General features: G+C 42.1%; 1 protein-coding gene across 2 annotated transcripts in view; it reads right to left on the bottom strand.

Annotated features, from left to right (window-relative positions):
- SZT2 (SZT2 subunit of KICSTOR complex) overlaps positions 1–16,133 on the bottom strand; it is a 3,556,133-nt gene that overhangs the window by 2,458,303 nt on the left and 1,081,697 nt on the right. For both annotated transcript variants that reach the window (XM_044085412.1, XM_044085413.1), the window contains exon 27: positions 8,031–8,158. In XM_044085412.1, coding sequence (XP_043941347.1) covers positions 8,031–8,158 — 128 coding nt within the window. The remainder of the gene's footprint in view (positions 1–8,030; positions 8,159–16,133) is intronic.

Genomic DNA, 16,133 nt, shown 5'->3' with positions numbered 1-16,133 from the left:
GTGAACATTCATGTCTAAGGAATTGAAAAAGCAACGGTCTTCCAGGCCTTCTTGCATGGAGTCCTGAAGCAGAATTTTGTCAAATGATTGTTCAGAGAGGAGGCAAAGAGGTCTGCTTCATGGACTCCTGATGGATGAATCAAATCTTGAAAGACCCCCTAATCTAGTTTCTATTCTTGAGGGTATGCTTTTCTCCTGCTCCGTTTGTCTGCCACACAATTTTGCTCTTGTGGGATGCAGGATGCGTGCAGACCAAGACTGTGCTGTAAACCTATATCCTCAAGCTAACATGGATAGTCTGTAAAGGAGGTATGACCTGGCTCCCCTTTGCTTGTTGATGTATCACATGACTGTGGTATCATCTATAACAACTTAAAGTTTTCCACCAAAGGTGATTCAGAGTTGGTTGGCTTGATCAGAATACACATTTCTTTTAGATTTATTGTGTATGCAACTGCCTTGGTGTCCCAAACATCTTGCACTTTTATCTTTCCTGAAACTGATAACTAAGCAAAGTTGAAAGTGTCTGTGGTAACTGACTGCTCTGGAATGGTAAGGGGGGGACAGGGACTCAGATTTAGGTATATTTGCTGTCTCCACCAAGTGACATTTCTTCTGCCAAATTCCAGAACTAGGATTTGAAAACCTAGTGGGTACTGGTGCTGGAACCAAAGAGACTTCAGATACCACTGTATCTCCCTCATGGAGTCTTGCCAAGGGTATTATGAGAATCAGAGATGCCATGAGATCCAAAATCCTGAAGTATTCCTTTGCAGTGACTGAAGTCTTAGTGGAAAACCTAGAAATTCATCAAGATATAGATCTATATTTTCTGTAGAAGAAAAGCTCCTTGAACTGAGGTGTTTTACACGGTTCACTATCATTTGTGCGAATGACAATCTGACAGCACGCATTATGCCAAAAGTCAGACAGTCGTTCACAAAATGTTAAGTGCATTGCAAAGTCGAACACACTTATGCAAATGCAGTAGTGCACTCGCATAAGTGTGTTCGACAAACTGTAGAGATCACAGTACAGTGAGGTTTGGAAATTCCATATCCCCACTGTAGTGCAATCTCAGAGCTGGAATATATTGTTAGCAGGGGGTGTGGGAGGCCCAGCCCACCACAGGGGGGGGTGCAGGGGGGCTTTCCCCCCTGCAAAAACGTGACATGTTGTATAGAAATTTCATTTACACAAGCTCCTACACAGATATCACATGATGTTTTCAAAGACAATGTCGGCTCTGCTGAGTCGATCAGGTGAGTCGAGATTGTAACGTGGTTAAGACTCCAGTTTCAATGGTTTACTTCGAAATTGCGAACAGAAATTGGTTTGCCTTTCACAATTGTGATAAAAAAAAACATTTTACACACCAGGAACACAATTCTTTCTGATGAAGTAAAACAAGATTTTGAATGTTCTCTTGGAATCTCAGCTTGTGTAAGCAGATCTCTCACCCAGTCAGAGATTCCTGGCACACTGAAAAAACTCTGCAAAGATACATAAGTTGTCTAAATATGGAAAATGTGGATAGCCTCTTGCCTGTAATGAGCTACAACTGGAAAGTACAGTTTTGTACCTACCATAAATGTAGATGTTCGAAGATCCACATTGCTGCAGTCCTTACATATGGGTAATCCAAAACTGACATCAGGGCGTCAGGGTACAAAAGCGCATGACCGGCGTCATATCCTCAGTCTTTTCTTGCCCCAGATGTCAGAAGGCCTAAAGAAAGGCCAAAGCCAAAAACAGCAAAAACAACCAACCACCCTGCACTAACCATATTTACAATATATACAACCCAAACCACACCACCACCTCCAACTACAGAGGGAAGGAGGGACTGCAGCAATGTGGATCTTGAACATCTACATTTATGGTAGGTACAAAACTGTACTATGTTCTTCATCTCACATTGCTGCAGTCCTTACATATGGGTAGAATCCCAAAGCAGAGGTAAGGGAGGATGGCAAACTATAAAGCATTAGGAGCTGCCAAAATGCCCTGTAAAATTGCAGTGGCAAATCCAGCCCTAGATTTAGAGTAAAGTGGAAGGTGGTAGTGCTTAGAGAAAGTATGCACTGAACTCCAAGTAGCTGCCTCCAAAATATCTTTAGTAGCCAAAAAGCTGTAGAAGTGGCAGTAGCCCTAGTGGAATGAGGCCTAATCCCAGCTGGAATCTCCTTACCATGATGGGAATAACAGAAAGCAATACAAAAACCAATCCACTTAGAAATAGTTTGTTTTGAAACAGGTTTGCCCTGAGAACCCCAAGCAAATGAAACAAACAACTGCTGAGACTGCCTGAACCCTTTAGTTCTGCTCAAATAATAACGCAACTGTCTGTGTATATCCAAAGTGTGCAAAATCTTCTCCCCTTTATTTTGGGGGTTTGCATAAAAAGTAGGCAAGTTTGGTTTAAAGCCACACTAGAAACCACTTTAGGCATAAAGGAAGGGTTAGTACGCAAAGACACCCTATCCTTGTGGAAAATTAAGAAAGGCTCAACCGCCATAAGGGCCTGTAATTCAGAAACCCTTCTCGCAGAGGTAATGGCCAACAAAAAAGCAGTCTTCCATGATAAATATTTCAACTCGGCAGTCGCTGCAGGCTCAAAAGGTTGTAGAGTGAGTTTCTCCAACACAAAATTGAGATCCCAAGCAGGAGTAGGAGCTCTACGTCTACGGGGTCTTATATTCTTTGCCCCTCTAAGGAATTGCTTAAACAAAGGATGAGAAAATAAAGGTGGGTCACAGTCATATTGAGCAGAAATTGCTGCAGCATGAACCTTTATAGAAGAGAAGGACAAACCTTTGTCCAATAACTCAGTAAGGTATTGAAGAGCAACACTTAAATTAGGCTTAGAAACATCAAAGTCCTTTGCTGTACTCCAAATTAAAATCTCCTCCATTTATCTCGTAGACTTTCCTTGTACTAGGCCTTCTGGCCTCCAAAATAACATTCAAAACTTGTTGTGGGAGTTGAGACCCTCCAGGGTTTAAAACAGAATATGCCAGGCTGTTAGATGCAGAGAGTGAAGTTTGACATTGAGTAAATGACTGTCCTCCTGAGACAGCAGGTGTGGAATCGAGGCAAAGGCCATGGAGGCTCCCAGACTTCTCAGTAATGGGTACCAGTGCTGTCGAGGCCAATCTGGAGCTATTAAAATCATGGTTGGCTTGTCCTGTCTGACCTTCAGGAGTACCTTTGGGAGGAGAGGCAGAGGTGGAAAGGCATACACGTGAAGATTGCTCCAATTGAATGAGAGAGCATCCACTTTCCAAGCTGTGGGATGAAACCTTTTTGTGCAAAACTTTGGCAGCTGGTAATTTAGTGGAGAAGCGAACAGATCTATGTCTGGAGTTCCCCATAACACTGTCAATTTTTTAAATACATGAGGATCCAATTTCCACTCGTGGGGATCCATAATTTGTCTGCTCAACACATCTGCTAAGGAGTTCTGTGCTCCTGACAGAAACCTTGCCTGAAGATTTAGCTGTAAACTGAGAGCAGTCTCCCACAAAATCATTGCTTGTCTGCATAGGGGGTAAGAATGTGTCCCCTTGCTTGTTGATGTACCACATGACAGTTGTGTTGTCTGTTTGAATCAACACCTGCCCTGGAAGAAGTAAATCCTTGAAAGCTATCAATGCAAATTGGACTGCTAACATCTCCTTCAAGTTGATATGTAAATGTTGAAGTCTGGCAGGCCACGTGTCTTGTACCCATTTTCCATTTAGATGAGCTCCCCAAGCTTTGTCTGAGGCATCTGTCGTTAGAATCTGACTCTCTGGTCGGGTCACAGAGAGTCCCTTGTTTAGGTGACATTCCTGAGCCCACCATAAAAATTCCTTTTGAATGCAAGGTATTATCTGAATGACAGTGTCCATATCTTGGCAGTGTTGTGTCCATACATTTTTGAGATACCATTGTAGCTTCATCATATGCAGTTTGGCATTGGGAAGTACCAGAATACAAGATGCCATGAACCCCAAGGCTTGAAGGACTGTCCTTGCAGTCAGCCTGGACTGACGAGACAATTGATGGAAGTAAAGAAAGATTCTTTTGTTTGTCCGGGGTCAAAAGGCCATCTGGGATGCTGTATTCAGTCTCACACCCAGAAAGCACATGTCCTGAGAGGGTACTAGACTGGACTTTATTTCGTTCACAGAATACCCTAGGCTTCTTAACACTGCCATCACATACTGTAAATGATGAAGAAGTTCGTCCTTTCCTTGAGCCAGAATCAGGCAATCGTCCAAATAAGGATAGATTTGTATTCCTCTTAGCCTGAAGAAAGCTACCACTGGAGCCAGAACCTTTGTGAATACTCTGGGCGCAGTAGATAAGCCAAAGGGCAATGCAGAGAACTGATAATGAAAAGTCCCAGCCAGCAGCAGATACTTCCTGCAACTGGGCCTGATAGGAACATGAAGGTAAGCCTCCTTGAGATCCAGAGCCACCATCCAGTTGATCCTTGCCCAGCAGAGGTAAAAGCTGTTGTAACGTCAACATTTTGAACTTGGGAATGTCCAGATATGTGTTGAGGATAGATAAATCCAAAATTGGTCTCCACGTGTTCCCTTTCTTTGGCACTAGAAACAGGCTAGAATAAAATCCTAGGCCCACTTCTGGCAGAGGGACCGGTTGTATAGCTCCTATTTGAAGTAGTAGAGAAATCTGTTTGTGAGCCTCTAGTCTTTGCTGAGGAGGAACGTCTGGCATGCCTTTGAAAGGAGGTAAGGTATGGAAATAAAACTTGTAGCCTTGGTGTATGATATCCAATACCTATTTGTCTTGGGTAATTAAAATCCAATTTTCCTTGAAGAGTGCCAACCGTCCTCCCAAAGGTGCTGCCAGGCAAGAAGGATCTGGCAGCTGGTCATTGGGCCTGTTTAAGGACTGGCCCCTGCCCTCACTCGAAGACTGTGCAGGTGAACTCCATGTTCTAGGTCTGAAGGAACTCTGAGCTCTGCCCCTACCACGTCTAGATCTACCCCTAGACTGAGCATCAGAAGAAGGATCGTCCACCCCTTAGCAGGCCAATTTCTGCTAAACTTTGGAGGCTGGACTTGCAAAAAATCTTTAACAGTCTGCATAGACTTAGCCTTGTCTTCCAATTTCTTCAAGACTGACTCCACAGGTGGACCAAACAACATTTCAGACTGCAAAGGAGCATCCAAAATCCTCGTCTTGACATGGTCAGATAAAGTCTGATCCTTAAGCCAGGCGTGCCTGCGAAGAACTGAACCAGTGGCAGCCACCCTAGAAGGGGCCTGCAAAGCATCAAAACCACACTGTAAAGAATGCTTACCCACCTGTTCAGAGACATGTACCAAATCTTGTAACTCTTTACAGTCAATGCCTTCTGCCAGAGCATCCACCTTAGATTTCAATTAAGAAGAAAATTTTGATATTTCAACATATGAAACTGGCAATTCAAAGCCCTCATGGCTAAGGTAGAAGATGTATAGACCTTCTTTCCCCATCTATCCAAAGCTCTGGCCTCTTTATCAAGAGGAACCGGATTCTTTACAACAGAGGCCTTGACACCCTTAGGTCCCTGACTAATAGTTTCTGGGTCCGCCCTAGGACTCTTATAGAGATATTTATGAGCCTCAGGCACCCTGTAATACCTATCCGGTTTAACAGGCAGGAGGCAGAGAATCAGGATTAAGTGAAGCCTCTTAAAATACATGTTGCACTAGATCCAGAACAGGGTGTTTAGCTAAGGGCCTATGGTGAGGGACAAACAAAAATTCGCTAAGGCTTTTCCGTGAATCAGAGAAGTCCTGACCTTCCCACTTAAAATGTTCCCTCATAGAATGAAGAGTCTCTGAAAAGAAAAATCCTCTGGAGGAGAAGCAGAAGGAGTGGAATCTTCTGCATCAGAATCAGAATAAGGAGTGTACTCCTGCAAGTCTTCAACTCTGAAACATCAGCCTGTTCAAAACTTTCCAACTCTGGCTCCACCCTAGGCCTCTTATCAGGAGGGGGCAAAGAACCTCTAATCAGAGTAATCAAATCTTCTGCCATTTTAAGCATGTGCCTCTTAGGCACAGACCCTGCTGAACTAGGACTGACACCAACAGAAGCTAAACCTGGCCTGCCTCTGGAAGAAGCCTTTGAAACAGAAGGAGAGGGTCTAGCCACACTGGGAAGGGAGGGGAGTACAGAAACCTGAGAAGCCCCTTCAGCCTGACCAGCCTCGTGAGAGGCCACATCCTGCAAAACCAAAGTCTCCCCCTGAGACTCCAGAGAAGCCTCCATCGGAACCACCGGTTCCACTGAAGCCTCTAAAGAACCGGGTCCCCGAACGGATGACTCATCTTGCCTGGGTTTAACCGCTTTGTCTTTGCGCTTCGAGTATCCGGCGGCATATTATAATTGCACCGCTTCAAGACCAGCCTAGCACAATCCAACATTAAACCTAGCACAAAAGCGACACCCAACGTGCTCAGGCCCCAAACAAGGAATGCACAAAGAATGATAATCCCTATGCGGTATCTGCTTCCCACAAGAAATACAATTATTCACTTTTTCTGACATCCGGTAATACACTGAGGCAAGAAAAAACCAAAATATTGTACTTATTTCAGAGCTGCTTCTGCATCGGACCATGCGGCAAAAAAGACTGAGGATATGACGTCGGTCATGCGCTTTTGTACCCTGACGTCCTGATGTCAGTTTTAAGCACCTTGACCGACGTCAGCCTAATACTTTGGTATTCGGGCCGACCGAGGACAGCGGATTACCCATATGTAAGGACTGCAGCAATGTGAGATGAAGAACATCTACACATTTTGTAAACACTGTTGGTGCAGTGGACAGTCTAAAGGGTAAGGCAGAGAACGAACAATGTCATCCACACACACAAAACCTTAAGAAATACCTGAAATCTGGATGAATAGGGGATGTAATATGTGCCATTTAAATCTAGTATTACTAAGAAACATGAATGAGGAAACAAAGGTAATAGATTGTAAAATGGCAGCATTTTGAATTTGGCCATTATCACAAATTGGTCTAGTAATGAAAGGTCCAGAACAGTTCTTCAAGCATTTTCTTTCTTTGACATCTAAAACATCCCTGAATAAAAGCCTTTCTCAAAATGGGAAAGAGGAACTGTCTCTATTGCTCCCTGAGACAACATATGTTGAAAGACAGAGGGAAATAGAGGCGTCTGATCTGGTGGATAAGGAATTATCCCCTGGAAAGGAGGAATTTCCTCCCACTGTCATCTGTAGCCTTGATAAATAACCTTCAGAATCTATTTGTCTGAAACTATCTGTTGCCAAAGACAGAAGTGAAGATATAGATGTTCTGAAAGGAAAAAGGGACTGCCAGTGTGGGAAGAGGGACATAGTCCCTTAGTCATTCTCACTTGTTTAGAGTCTTGTTTTTTCTTTGCTGTATTTGCTTTGTTTCTACTCCACGTTTTGGTCAGCATTTTTGTTTTTTGGATTTTAGATATTATCAAATTACACTGGCAATTGCTCTTGGGTACCTGTGCCCCTCCCCTGGGTTTGAATTTCAAAGGTCATTTATAAGACAAAGCTAAGAAATGATGCTAGTACAGGTGCATTTTATAGATGTGCTCAATTATTTATGTTATGCACATTTAATTTTTATTTATTTATTTTTTTTACACAAAAATGTTGATACTGAATTTGGAGTTTAACCAAGTGAGTTGATTAACTAATATCTGATATGATAGCCATGTGGCTATGTTTTATACATTGCTGTGAATGGAATTTGTTATATGATGAAATCACAAGTTTAGGAAACAAAAGCACTTAACCATTCATTAAATCCTGTTATATGAATTTTTCTGTTTTTGTTTTTCATACTCTGCTGAGACACTTTTTAATCAACTTTTCCTGTGCTTTAAATTAAACTCGGAACTTACTTCAGGTCTAGTAAGTAATTCTCCAGAAGGCAGTAACAACTGGCACACTAACACAGAATAGAGGCCTGCTGAAGGAGAAAGGAGGGAGAAAATAGGTTAAAAAAAGAGACAGCCTCACCTTTCACATAGCACTGATGGTAATGTTCCTGTAAAAGACTACAGTGGTTAGCCAGCTCCTTGTGTCTGTGATGATGAGTCATCAGATCAGTTAGTACCGAATTAGAAATACGGTCAACAGACAAAGACCTACAAAACAAAATATTTATGTAGATAAAAATAAACAACCAGCTCTATGTTAATAATAAAACTTGCCTGTAAAAGTGGTTCTCTCTTCTCTGATACTGAAATGTTCCAAATGCACAGGAATAATTTTAAACATACATTCAAGTCCACAACCTACAATATCACTTTACAAATCAAATTTTAGTCCCTTTTGCAATCTCTTTTAAGGGTGGGAGACCAGCAATGTCACTACTTGCAAAGATCATTATTATTTGTAATATGCTGCAGTTACTCCTCAGCCATGGCAGGATCAGAATTACGCAGGTCTTTAATTTGTGGAGTGTGACACCTTGCTGCAGCATTCTCACTTCATCCCCTTTAACTTGCTTGTCAGCACGGTTCTCAAGTCTCAGACATCATCAGCTACAACATTCACGTCAGGTCTCAAAAATCCTCTGTACTACAAGATGACAGTTTTCTACACTGTGAAATGAAATGTTGAAGCATAATTCTGTGACATGCAGAAGAATAATTCTGTGACAATGTAAGATGGTGTATAACCTACAAACAGTAAAAGCACAAATGCATTTGATTCAATGCTGTGCGCTCATCCAGCAGTATGCTCACGCATCACACATTCTACCCATATGTGAAACACTGTCATACACTTCTGTGAAGAAAGGCTGAGACATAAGTTTATCAGGCATTTCACTCACAGCACTAATATGGTCTCACCGTAATTTTAGTTCACTCTCTTCCGTTATTCAGTTAATTTTTTAGATGTCATCTGCATTTTCCACCATAGAAAGACACATTATTTATGCCTTCCAATAGAAAAATATATATCTTACATAAAAATATGACAGCCACATGCTGTCACAGAGTAAAGCATTTGTTTGAGAAAAAATATCATCGCTGATTGAGCTCATAAACAATAATAAAGAAAGTGCATTTGTGTTAGCAACTTACCAAAAGTGCAAATGTTCAAGTATGTCCACTGCAAATGTTCAAGTATATTCACTGTCTTAGAAGACTACATTCTGGGACTTCTGCTGCATAAGGCCTGACATCTGGACCACCATCCTTAGCACTAACCTACTTGTATACAAAATAGTATTTAGTTCTGTTACTACTTTGGGCATGAAAGAAATGCTGGTGCATTCAGAGAACCTGTATCTGTGGTAGATTACACAGAGTTCTTTGCAAATAACCAAGCAAGCTAAAGTAGCAGCCACTAAGAAAATAGTTTTCCAGGTCAGGAACTTCAAGAATGCAGAAGAAGCTTGTTTAAAAGTGGAAAATGTCAGCTTTGCAAGGACAGAGTTGAGGTCTCACTGTGGAAAAGTTCCTTGCTGAAGGTCAAAGATGCAGTATCCTTTTTTAGGAAACGCATTACTGACAATAAGGAATAAAGAGAGGAATCCCAAGGCAGGCAGGTTGAAACAGCCGAGATGTGTAACTTCACAAAGGTATAGGATAAGGAACGTAGGCATCAAGGTCCCTGTTGGGTACTAGACCTTCCCTTGGCACCATAAGGAGAAGCTGTTCAATTTAAGTAGGCAAGTTGATAGGCGTGTACCACACAATGACTACTGCGGCTTTTTTAGCCTAGCCGTGCATACCAAATTTCTGACAAGTTATGGTACCCTTGATAAGCAGGGGCTTGGGAGATAAAACATTTATAATCAGGGGCCTTGAAGATGAACCTTTTACAGGCTGCCTGTGTCCATTAGAGACTTAAGTTACAAACCAGGGATGCAATTTCCTGTTCCCCATCCAAATGTCCAAGTTACACTTGAATTGGATTAAGGATAAACTCTGCTTCATATGGATGAGGAGCCTGTTCCAGAAAAGGGGTAGTTTTTAGGATACATACCTGTCTCTCCCAGCAGATCCTATTTATAGCACAATCAAGGTTTCATGCTTTAGAATGGGTACTTCTAGTGCTGTTTGTTTTGCGGGTATACATGAGGCCCATTAGGGTGGGATCTGACAATGCATTGTATCCCAGGCATAGATCTCTCCTCAACAGCTTGTAGGAGACATAATATAGGGGCAGAGCTTTGACGTGGTCTGCACAGGACATGTTGCTTACACCCTGTATTCTTTTACTGAGGAACCTCTGTGGACATTCCAATTGTTGGATAAGCCTGTTAGGTACATACCAAAGGGGCATTTTGCTCAATGATAGGTCTGACAAGTTCTAAATCAGTGGAACAATCACCTCTGTGGATCTAGATGCCTTACCTTTGTTTATAAGTTTCACAACATAGAATGATTTTCCTCACTACTGTAGACACAGGATGGTCAAAGGCTAGATTACTGTCCATGTGTGTCCCAAAGTCCCTGAATACTGGATCAGCTGTCAGGGGTGTGTTGTCAATCTGAGTGTTACCAGGGTAGATGACATCCAGAATATTATTTTGCATTTCTTGGCATTTAGTTTTAGTCCATGGCTCTGAAACCAATTATTTGTCTGTGTCAGCCCTACCTAGAGAACATTAGTGTCTGTGGGAGATTCTGTAACAGCTCCTAATTTGAAATTGTCTGCATATGTGGTCAACCAGAGGCCCTTCATATTGGGCTTGACTTCAGAGAAGTAGATGCCAAAAAGGAGCAGTCCAAGGACTGATCCCTGGGGGACTCTGACAGTGACTGACCTCACTGTAGAGATAGACTCCCCAAATTCTAACTTACTGGGTCCTGTCTGTGACCCAGCTGGCTATCCACTGGATGCCACAGAAGTTATACTTAACCTCTTGAGCTGGTCAACAATTCTGAGTGGAGAATTGTGTCAAATGCCTTGACCAGATCAAGGTAGGCAGTGTGAACCATTTTGGCCTCAACTGCTTTGATGACTTTCTTAAAGAAGTCCACCAGGTTAAGAAGACAGACCTGCCCTTGGCGAAATCAAAGTAAGTTGGGTCCAATGTCTGGAGATTTCCTATGTCATTACTGATCATTTCTATGATATTTTTTTCCATGGCTTTGCATATAAGACTAGTGAGACTTCTGGGTTTGTAGATGGTCTATCTTTGTGCAGAGGGACAATGGTTGCAGTTCTTCATTCGTGAGGTACAAAGCCTGTTTGGAGGCAACAGTTAAATAATAATTCCCAAGGACATGACAGGCCATGTTTTATGCTATGTAGAAGGAATTTTGGGATACTGTTGGGGCATAGCTATGCAATGTTCCTGACATTACAGTGAGCACTGGGGACCTGTTCCCTAGTGATACTAGTAGGGGACATTATATTTGATGGTATTTCCTGAGGAGAAGCTGGGGGGAAGGGAAGGCTACAGTCAGAACTGAATTTATCTGCCAGAAGGTGTAATATATCTTCTGGCTCAGTATAGGTGGGTTTCCTGGGTCATACAAGGGGGATCTACAGCTTGGACCGAAGTGGTATGGGATTTTGCCTATGATGATTTTAACATGGAGAATCACAAGTGTATTGATCTGTTTGACCAACCTTGAGGTTTATTTATTTTTTATGTTAATCAAACCACCTCCACCTTTAGTCCATGCCTGTTGAGTAGCTGGTCTAAATGTGTGGAAAGCATTACAGCTTCACACTGCTGGCATGCTCTCAATGGCTAAAAACCATGTTTCAGTGACTGCATAAATGTCTGCGTTCTCTAGGCTGAGGTGAGCTTTTAAGAAGTGAAGGTTCTTGTTTAGACTCCTAGCACTGAGCAGTAACATGTTTAGATTTTTTCAGTTTTGATTGACTATCTTGGAAGTGGTTTCATTTTGGAATTGCCTAAAAAGGCATTATGGGAGAGGCTAATGCTTTAGCAAGTATTCAATAGCTCAGAGGAGAGAGGTGCACACCATCCCTGGCAAAGCAGTGTGGTCTATTGACCATCTCCTTCCATGCTGACAAATAATGCACATCTCCCTTAGAATGATACCACACACTAAGCCAATTATTTCAGTCTTCTTCTGTTCATGTTGTGGCATCATTCTTGAATAAAGTAGATTGCTGCCTAATGCTAGGCTCACACCAGCCTGGGACACATTACAAGAGCTACACAATGTCTCTCTTCATACACTCTACAATGAAACATCTCAGGTCATTTATACTCACATGAACTATGGCTGAGACATAATTGGTACTTGTGGACTAATGACCCGAATGTGTGTGTTAATATGTCAGATCCTGTCCCCTGATGAGCAACTAACCGTGACTTTCTCCTTACTCAACCTGGGAACAGGCACATCACTGCGTCTCATAATGCAGCCTCCAAAGGCCAGAATGTTGGGATGTGTAGTGGCTTGCCTTACTGGCTTAGAAGTAGAGACTCCTTGAGATGTGGCTGTAGGTGTTGATGTAGGTGTTTTGAAACAGTGCATTCAGGGTTGCTGAGGAGATTTGTTACGTGTACTTTCTCTAGGAGTGTTCCCTGCATTTGGTTTCCTTGCCTCTCTGAAGATAATATGCACTTCCACGGAAAACACATGCCTAAAAGAAATGAGAGTTAAATCACCCAAGCTTGACAGCCTTAGCACTCCCTGTCTGGGTGGCATGACAGACCCCTCAATCTGGACCAATACGCTTCATATGCTGAAGTAGCAGCACAGGTTCTGTCCTTACCATAATGAGAAGGAAGACAAACCAATGCTGTCTCAACAAAATGCAGGCTATGACTATCATTTTTGCTCTGTCCTAATAATGTCTTTATTACCATGGATAGGAAAGACTAGGGGAAAAACAAAGAGAAACAGACCAGCCCAGCTGATGGACGGGGCATATGTTACGTAGGTTTCCTGTGTTGGTAACTTGAACAAGATTTTCCAAGTTGTCTATTTGTCTGAAAAGCCACAGGGTCTACTTCTGGCACATCCCACCTGATAAACAAAAACACCTCTGTCCAGCATCTATTCTTGAAGATCTGCCTTTGTCCAACTTACGCTGGTCTGCTATGGAATTTCCTAAGAACCAATGCAGGATGCCCTGAGGGTCATTCCTGACTTCTGGGCTGTAATCAATGCCTCTACAGTCAACATGCACAAGAGGTATGTTTTAGAATGCCCTGTTTGTTGATGTTTGCATCACTGTGGTGTCATCTCTAATGATGTGGAAGAAGTTTTTTTTTTTAATATTTCTAGATTGGTATGGATGCTTTGCTGGTTACCATTATTGCATAACTATAAAGGGTACTAATAAAGATATTTATTCAGTCTCTGAGCAAATGTGTTATCAGCAACCTTTAAATACTTTAATAATACATTCGTTTTGAGTAGTACAGTATATTTTGGTGGCTAAAGTTACTTATTTCTGCCATCATTTCCTTTATAGTGGCGTTTTCTTCTCTCGTCATTGTTGCTAGAGTCCCTAGAATTTCTTGAGTGGGCTTCCCAAATGATGCTCGATGAGTCAGGTCTGGGTTTCTGGACCAAACATTAATGGGACCCCCCCCAAGTAAGGCTCACCTGACATATCCACTACTAGAGCTTTCCTGATAGAGGGCAGGAAAAGGATGGGATGCTACAAGGATGAGGCATGGTGGCTCCATCTGTTTCTGACATATCACTGAAAGATGCTTGCATCATCGGTTTCTGAAATACCAGTGAAACTTCTTCACACACAGTCTTGCATTGACCATTACAAATGAGGAAGCCATGCAGCCCCATGTCTTTGGAAACTCCCTTGTAATGATCTGGTCTAGTTGTGACATAAAAGTGAACTGGTCGGGAACATGACTTTTTCAAAAATGGGGAAGGCCCTTCGGTGAATGGTATCCTGAAAGACTTACAGCAACATGACTTGTCTTGTAGATAGTCAACTATGACTTGGGTAGATTGGCAGACAGTCCAAGACTGTAAGAGCAGGCCAGGAAGAATTGTAGTGTCTCTTTGAGGGTTGGTAGATGAATCGGGCAGTCATCCAGATATTGACAAATAAAAATGCCTTTGTTCTTGCTGAAGGCAATCACTCTGTGAATTGTCTCCGTGTAGTAGGTAATCCAAGGGGCTAGAAAGTGAAATGGAAGTGGCAACTCCCTGCTTCAAATAAGATGCAACACCTGTCTTCTCTGGCAAGGGCATGTGAAGGCAGTTACCTTTCAGGTCCAGGATGACCATGAAGGCTTGAGAAAAGAGAAGGGGCATAAGGATTTGCTAGGTTAGCATCTTGAACTTTCATACTTTCTAAAACATTCCTTAGCACTAGGAATGGCCTTACTGTAAACACCTTTACTAACTTAAAACTAAAGTCATAGGCACACATAACTTAATAGAAAAGAAAAAAAAGCATACCATATTAAAATTTTTTCAAGAAGAAGAAACATTATACATTACATATATGTTTTCTTTCTTTACAACAACTGTCATTTAGTCCAACATTACATAAATTGCTCAGTTCACATCTTCCCTTAATCCTCACTCCTCTTCTTAAACATTACTATGCATGTATTGTTCCTACAAATTTAATTTATTTCTATGCAACTTGCTCCTTCCTTTTTCTGAAGATCTCACTTCCAGTTCTTTTATCTCTATTACAATATTCAATATTTCAAATACAGCTGGTTTAGATTTTGATTTCCATTTTCTAGTAAAAAGAGTTATGTACTGGCATCTGTGTTATCCTGTGTCACTATTAATTCATCACTCTTGGGTATAGGATCCAACATCGGATCCAAGCCGGCAACTTATCAGACAGATCTTAGGCTCGATCTCCTCCCACTCCCATAATCCCTTGCTGCCCTCTAACCACTTAGATCGAGTTTGCCCTAGAGCTAGAAAACAGCTAAGGAAGACCTTAACCACCAGACCGGACATCTCCACTTCCTCTAGGTCCCACAGGATGGGGGAAGGGGGGAGGGATTGTGATGAATAGTGACAAAGGATAACATAGATGCCAAGTTATGGTAAACATATAACTTTATTTGATGTTATCTATATCACTATTTCTCACTCTTGTGCCAGATTCCCTAACTACCATAAACCCCTGGGTGGCCTCATGGAAGGACATGCCAAAGAACTGTGCAGCCAAAAGAAGACCTGTTCTTGGAGACTATGTCAAGCTTACAATGAGTGACAAAAGTGTGGAATGGTGAGCTAAATATGCATCTGACGTAGCAACAGATCTAGTGGAATGAGCTCTAACTGGTCCTGGTAATGACAAACAATTTCAAGGAATAAACCATGAAAATACACTTTGAAATACAATGAGATATAGTAATCTTAGATACCGCCTGACCCTTTCTGTTAATAGAAAAGGCCACAAACAGCTGGTCAGATCTGCGGAGGCTCTTGGTCCTGTCCAAGTAGAAGCGTACTTGTCTATGAACATCAAGTGTGTGCAGCAAATATCTGCCTTTATTGGAGAAGTTTGGGAAGAAAACTGAGAACTAAATGGACTGATTCAAATTTTCCTTGGGCATGGAGGAGGGGTTGGTCCGAAGAGCCACTCTGTCTTTATAGAACACCACGTATGCAAGCTTAATACAAAGAGCCTGCAACTCATCTCAACAATGTTAAGCTACCAAAAAGGCAGTCTTCCAAGATAAAAACTTCGTATCACAAGTAACAGCAGGGTTGGAGGGACTCTGTGTAAGAGACTGCAGCACAAAGGAAATGTTCCAAGGGGAAGAAGGGTCTCTGACTATATGATGGTATGCATCCTGGAGATTCACAAAGCACATCCAATCATCCTTGTGCAGAAGAGGTACAATGGACTGGACAGTGACCATCCAGAACATTGATTTCTTGACGGAGAGCTGTAACTCGTTCAGGTCTAGAATTGAAAGTAGGTTCTCAGTCTTCTTTGCACCAAAAAGAAGCGAGAGTAAGTTCTAGATTTTCATTATCCTACTGGAACCTCTTGGATGGCTTCTTCTGAAGAAGCCCGAGTAATTCTTGCTGAGCTAATGCCCTCTGATGGGGTATCACATCGGGAAGGTGATTCCTAATTGGACGGGGGCTGGGAAAAGGGAATGAAATAACCCCTGGAAATAATTTTTAGCACCCAGTGATCTGTTGTAATGTCTGCCCA

This window comes from Protopterus annectens, chromosome 10.part0, assembly GCF_019279795.1.
Source record: "Protopterus annectens isolate FY-2018-M chromosome 10.part0, PAN1.0, whole genome shotgun sequence".
Classification (NCBI taxonomy): Eukaryota; Metazoa; Chordata; order Ceratodontiformes; family Protopteridae; genus Protopterus; species Protopterus annectens.
This window is presented reverse-complemented; position numbering and strand designations above follow the sequence as displayed.